Source organism: Vigna radiata, unplaced genomic scaffold, assembly GCF_000741045.1.
Source record: "Vigna radiata var. radiata cultivar VC1973A unplaced genomic scaffold, Vradiata_ver6 scaffold_267, whole genome shotgun sequence".
NCBI classification, from domain to species: Eukaryota; Viridiplantae; Streptophyta; class Magnoliopsida; order Fabales; family Fabaceae; genus Vigna; species Vigna radiata.
The window spans coordinates 248,679-255,070 of record NW_014543982.1 but is presented as its reverse complement, the minus strand read 5'-3'; the positions used below and the strand labels follow the sequence as shown (position 1 = coordinate 255,070).

The window sequence follows — 6,392 nt, the reverse complement described above, 5'->3', positions numbered from 1 at the left end:
TTGACTTAGTAGTTTATGTTCAAAAGGTTTAAAAATGAAGGTTAGTTGTTGAAAATTATTGTAACTACACAAATATGAGGGACTTCAAAACCATTCCTTGTCTAAACAAGTTAGTGATAAGGACTAGATGCAATTTCATATCAGTCCGTTGAACTCTAGTTTATAGGTTAGTTGTTGAAAATTATTGTAATTACACAAATATGTACTTAAATATTTCATAGTATCATTTTCTTATAGGCATTGTAGGAGAATTTTTTTTTCCAAGAATGGGAGAAGTTGAATGATGCACCTCATCTATTTTCATGAAGGGGAATAATGATGGAAGCTCCCTTGCAATTCAATCATGGAAGGTGTTTGATGAAGGCTTCAATGAAGGTGTGTGGAAGAAGCAAGCATTCTCAAGCTCCGAAAGCCTTCCAAGAGGGAAGGAAGCGAGAGGAGAGGGTGCAGAAGAGGCACAAGTGTTTGAACTCTGAAAAATGATTCTGGAGAAATCTCAACAACATTTCATTAAGTTTCAAAGTTGAAGTTTTACAAAGAGAAGAGTCCTCCTTTTATAGATGGACTGACTCAAAAACGTGCTAAGAAAGCTACTTTAAGTGTAAAAGAAGCTTGTTGAGGAAGTTATGCTGTTGGAGAGACTTGGGACGCAAGGTACAACATGCCAGGTCAGCAATCCAAGTGAAGAAGAAGATTTTGCAGTGTCTGGCGCTGGGGCGCCCTGGAGAGGGGCGCTGGGGCGCCATCTGGCTTCCTTTTGTGATTCCTTGGTTGTCCTTCTTGGCAGCCTTCCTTAGTTGTATGTACATGGTGTCTCCTCTTTATTAAAGGCCTACAAAACAATGTAAAGTTTATTTAGTAAAGAGAAAGAGGTGTTTAGTAAGTAAAACTCCATAAAAGTAAAGTAGTGAGTACTCCCTCTTCCTCTTGGATTCTCTTGGATATGGCTCTTGTTAAAGGACTTATGTTGATCTTGGATGGTCCTCCATCAGTGCCTCCCTCTTGAAAAAGATCTATCCTCAGATCTTGGGAATCCTGTTGGGCATCTCCTATGAAAGGAATTAAGTAACAAATGTTAAAAGTAGGACTGACGCCATAACTTTCGGGAAGGTCTAACTGATATGCATTATCATTAATTTTCTTTACCACCTTGAAAGGTCCATCGCCTATTGGGCTTAATTTGGATTTACGTTGAGAAGGAAATCTATCTTTTCTCAAGTGAAGCCAAACTAAATCTCCCTCATTAAGGATTACTGGTTTTCTCCTTTAGTTGTTGTATTCAAAATATTTTTGAGTTTGTTTTTCAATATGGGTTTTAACCTTCTCATGCAACTTTTTGATAAATTCCGCTTTAGAAAGACCTTCCTTATAAAGAAAAGAAGATGATTCTGGAGGAGGAAGTAAATCAAGTGGTGTGAGAGGATGAAAACCATAAACAACCTCAAAAGGAGAAAGTTTAGTAGTTTTGTGAACTACTCTATTATAAGCAAACTCTATATGAGGTAGGTGATTGTTAACGGATTGGCAAGCATACCAAATCGTATCAAGTAATAATAAATGGTAAGTCCAAGTATCGTTTTCCCAAGCGACTCGAAAGGCCTTATCATTCGTGTGAATTAAGATCGTAAGACTTGAAAATAAAAATTAATTAATTGGGTATGAGAACAAAATATAAACATGCAAAAGAGATTGATTCAATTGACGAGAAGAAAACGATGGATGAATGGAGTTGTTGGGGGTTTACAATTTCATCTTATCCGCTCTCTCTTATTTACTCCTCTTGATTTATTTGCTTGATTAACTAATTGTTATGCAACTTTCTTGGCCTACCCTTAACCCGATCCCTCGGCGAAAAGAGCCTATTACTAATTACTGGCTTGCTATCCCTAGCCTCCCCTAGCAATTAATAATGCATTATAGAGCAAAAGTGAAAAACAATTGATCGTCATACCCCTATCCCTAGGTGGTATTGCTTAATCAAGGAATCACTCACCAGTTCATGACATTACTGTACGTCCCCGTATCAATAAAGACAAACAACAGTTATCGAATGAGTTAAATGATAAAAGAATTAAGCACAGATGAGAACCCAACAATTAATAATCGAAGCATATGGAAACCATATAAATAAACAAGAGTTTTAATAAAAGAGAGTATCAAAAGATTACATTGTTTCCCCCAACAACAATAGGGTTTAGTTCACCATTATCATGGTGAATCTAGATGAAAAATGGATGAAGAATAGAAAAGCAAACCCTAGATAAGAAGAAATGGAGCCTAAGCATCCAAGAGATCCTCTCCAGAGAGTGAAATTAGGTATGCCCGCCCCCCTTCTGTCAAAAGAATTCGATTGAAATCGCAACAGGGCTATTTATAGCTGATGAGCGTCATAGAAAACAGGCCCAAGCCCAGCAGACAACCGCCCGACGTCACACTTGTTCCGCCCGACGGTTTCCCTCAAGCCGCGCTACCACCCGGCGGTAGGGGTCTACCGCCCGGCGGTTTGCCTATAATCGCAAATTCGTCTGGTTGCACCGCCTGGTGCCAACTCCCCGCGCTAGACCGCCCAACGGTGTAATTTGCCGTCGGGCGGTACGTCGACTCTTCATTTCTTCATTTTTATTCCCTTTTCTTGAGTCTAAGACCTTCATCTTCAACTCCATTCTTCACTTTCTCAAAAATAATACAAAACAATGCAAAACAAGCATAATATCGCTAAAAATAGCTTTTGACTCTCTACTGACTCATTTATTGAGTTTTGCTTGATTCTAAGCTCATTCTAAGCAGTAAAGGGAGTAATTTGGTCTAAAATGACATATGAAAATAACTGTTTTTCAACCTTCATCAGTGATCATCCCAATTTTTAATGTTGCCCTTCAACATTACCCTTAATAGAGTGGATAGAGACCTATTTACTACTTTTGTTTGCCCATCAGTTAGTGGGTGACATGTAGTAGAAAATAGTAGTTTAGTTCCTAGCTTGGCCCAAAGTGTTTTCCAAAAGTAGCTAAGGAACTTAACATCTCTATGAGAAACTATAGTTTTGGGTAATCCATGTAATTTGACTACTTCTTTAAAGAAGAGGTTTGCTATATAGCTAGCATCATCTACTTTGTGGCAAGGTATGAAATGAGCCATTTTACTAAATCTATCAACCACCACAAAGATGGAATCAAACCCCTTTTGAGTTCTTGGGAGACCTAAGACAAAATCCATACTAAGGTCTTCCCATGGGGTACTAGCTATTGGGAGAGGAAGGTAGAGTCCATGAGGCATGACCTTAGACTTAGCTTGTAAACAAGCTATGCAACTAGAATAATGCTTTTGGACATCTATTCTCATGTGTGACCAATAAAATTTGCTTTTCAAAGTATGAAGAGTTTTATCAACTCCATGATGGCCCATGAGTCCTCCACCATGACTTTCCTTGATAAGAAGCTTTCGAATAGATCCTTGGGGTATGCATAGTTTTCCTTTATTAAAAAGATACCCCTCAGAAATGTAGAATCCGTCGAATGGCTTTTTAAGACAAGATGCATAAGTGGGTGCAAAGGTAGGGTCAGTGTCATAAACTTGTTTGATGTCATCAAAACCTAGTATTTGTGATCCTAGAGTAACTAGCAATGCGTGTCGTCTAGATAAAGCATCTGCAACAACATTAATACTCCCCTTTTTATGTTTGATGACGTACTGAAACTGCTCAAGGTACTCAATCCACTTTGCATGTCGCTTGTTTAGCTTTCCTTGCCCTTTAATATACTTGAGAGATTCATGGTAAGTGTTGATAATAAACTCTCTAAACACCAAATAATGTTCCCAAGTTTTCAATGCTCGAATAAGGGCATAAAGTTCTTTGTCATAGGTAGGATAGTTCAAAGTAGGTCCCTTAAGTTTTTCACTAAAATAAGTTATAGGGTGACCTTCTTGTATAAGCACAACTCCTATTCCTACCCCGGAAGCATCACATTCTACTTGAAAAGCTTTGGAAAAATCAGGTAAATGTAGAATGGGTGCATGCCTTAACTTATGCTTTAAGGTCTCAAAGGCTAGACTTTTCTTTTCATCCCATTTGAATGGCACATCCTTTTTTAAAAGTTCATTTAGGGGAACAGCAATAGTAGAGAAATTTTCTACAAAACGTCTATAGAAACCTGCTAGACCTAGAAAACTTCGTACTTCTCCCACTGTTTTGAGGATAGGCCACTCTTGGATGTCTTTGATTTTGCTAGGATCAACATGTATACCTTCCTTCCCAACTTTGAAGCCTAGAAAAATAACACTCTCTTGACAAAAGTTACATTTGTCAAAGCTGGCAAATAAATGGTGTTGTCTTAGCAAGATCAATACTTTTCTAACATGAAGAAGATGTTCCTTAAGACCCTTGCTATAGATTAGAATATCATCAAAGTAGACTACAACAAAGTTGCATATGTACTCCTGAAGGACATGATTCATTAGTCGCATGAAGGTACTAGGAGCATTGGTTAAGCCAAAAGGCATGACTAACCATTCATAGAGGCCAAATTGGGTTTTAAAAGTGGTTTTCCATTCATCTCCTTTAATTCTGATTTGATGATACCCACTTTTAAGATCAATCTTGGTGAACATGTTTGCTCCATGCAATTCATCTAACATATCATCCAATCTAGGAATAGGGTGCCTATACTTGACTGTAATGTTGTTAATAGCCTTGCAATCTGTACACAGTCGCCAAGAACCATCGTTCTTAGGGACTAACAACACTGGCACCACACAAGGGCTAAGGCTCTTTTGTATCCACCCTTTTCCCAATAAATCATTAACTTGCTTCTCTATTTCTTTGGTTTCTGTGGGGTTAGTCCTATAAGTTGGCCTATTGGGAAGGCTAGCGCCAAGAATCAAATCAATTTGATGTTCAATTCCTCTAAGAGGTGGTAATCCACTTGGAACCTCTTTAGGAAATAAATCATCAAATTCTTTCAAAAGCTTTTGTAACCCCTTTGGATGAGAATCAAGTGGATGATTTATGGAAAGAAGTGCCTCCTTGCAATAGAGAAGAAAGTGAGGTTGTCCAAGGAAAATATTTTTAGAAGGGTTTGAGACAACTTCATTGGTTGAGGCACATTCTACCAAACTAAACTTCTTCTCTTTGGAAACTTTGCTAATTTTGAGCTTTTTCTCACCATCCAACTTCTTCTTAAGTATTATTTGATCCTCTCGCACTTGTGATGGTGTAAGAGGGCTCAAGATAATCTTTTTGCCTTTATGTTGAATGGTGATCTTGTTGGTGACTCCATAATTCAAAGCTTGTTTGTCAAATTGCCAAGGTCGCCCAAGTAAAATGTGACCCGCTTCCATTGGAACAATATCACAAATGATTTGATCTTCATACTTGCCGATGGAAATGGGAACACTTACTTGTTCCTTAACAACGATTCCTTCATCCTCTTTGATCCATTGAAGTTTGTAAGGGTTAGGATGGGGAGTAGGAGTTAAGCCTAGCTTTTCAACCATTCTAGAGCTACAACAATTACAAAAAGAACCACTATCCACAATCATAGAACAAGTTTTAGCAAAAAATTTGCAGCATGTGTGGAATAGGTTTTCTCGTTGAGTTTGTTCTAACTCAACATGCTTTGCCTCAAGGAGTCTTCTAACCATGAGAAGATCTTCATCACAAGGTGGAGCTTCATGTTCCTCTTCATATGAGGACAACTCACACGCGCTAGAAGATGACTTATCACTTGGACTCTCATGTTCAAGGATATAGGTTGACTTTTTTAAGTGACACTCAGTTGAATAGTGTCCTCTTGCTCCACATTTGAAACATCTAGTCTCCCTACCCTTGGTATCTCTAGGTGGCTTTCTTGAAGTCCTTTGTTCTTTTCCCTTGTAGCTTTCTTTGTCTCATTTTAGCTCTCTATCTTTGCCTTTGAGCTTGTCTTATGGTCTTTCTCGCTCTCTCTCCTTTGTTTCCTCATATCTTGGAAAGCTACCCTCCCTCTTAAGATCTTTCCTATAGGATGATGTGGTAGGGTAAGTTCTTTTTGTGGAAGCTTTTCTCCTATTTTGTTCTTCCACTCTCACACATAGTTGCACAAAATCATTTAGATCTAAGTAAGGTAAGAGTTCTACCTTATCTCTAATCTCATAGTTTAATCCACTCTGAAATCTAGCTATGGTGAATCTTTCTTCCTCTTTGATCCCAGCTCTAAACATGAGTAACTCTAACTTTTGTCTGTATTCCTCAACACTCATGTTTCTTTGTTGAAGTCGATGAAGCTTGTCCATGACTTCTCTTGCATAGTAGGTCGGGACATGTCGCCTGTGTAAGGCTGCTTTCAGCTCATTCCAATATTGGATTGTGTAGTCGCCATGCATCCTTTGGTCTCTCATGATGGATGTCCACCAAT

General features: G+C 38.4%; 1 protein-coding gene across 1 annotated transcript in view; it reads right to left on the bottom strand.

The window, feature by feature from the left end:
• Positions 1-337: 337 nt before the first annotated feature.
• LOC106755124 overlaps positions 338-6,392 on the bottom strand; it is a 10,875-nt gene continuing 4,820 nt past the window's right edge. The window contains exons 3-9 of the mRNA XM_022778161.1: positions 5,272-5,868; positions 4,704-4,965; positions 3,619-4,265; positions 2,846-3,492; positions 1,391-1,507; positions 1,093-1,234; positions 338-472 (exon numbers count right to left, since the gene is read on the bottom strand). Of these exons, the coding sequence (XP_022633882.1) occupies positions 338-472; positions 1,093-1,234; positions 1,391-1,507; positions 2,846-3,492; positions 3,619-4,265; positions 4,704-4,965; positions 5,272-5,868 (2,547 nt within the window). The remainder of the gene's footprint in view (positions 473-1,092; positions 1,235-1,390; positions 1,508-2,845; positions 3,493-3,618; positions 4,266-4,703; positions 4,966-5,271; positions 5,869-6,392) is intronic.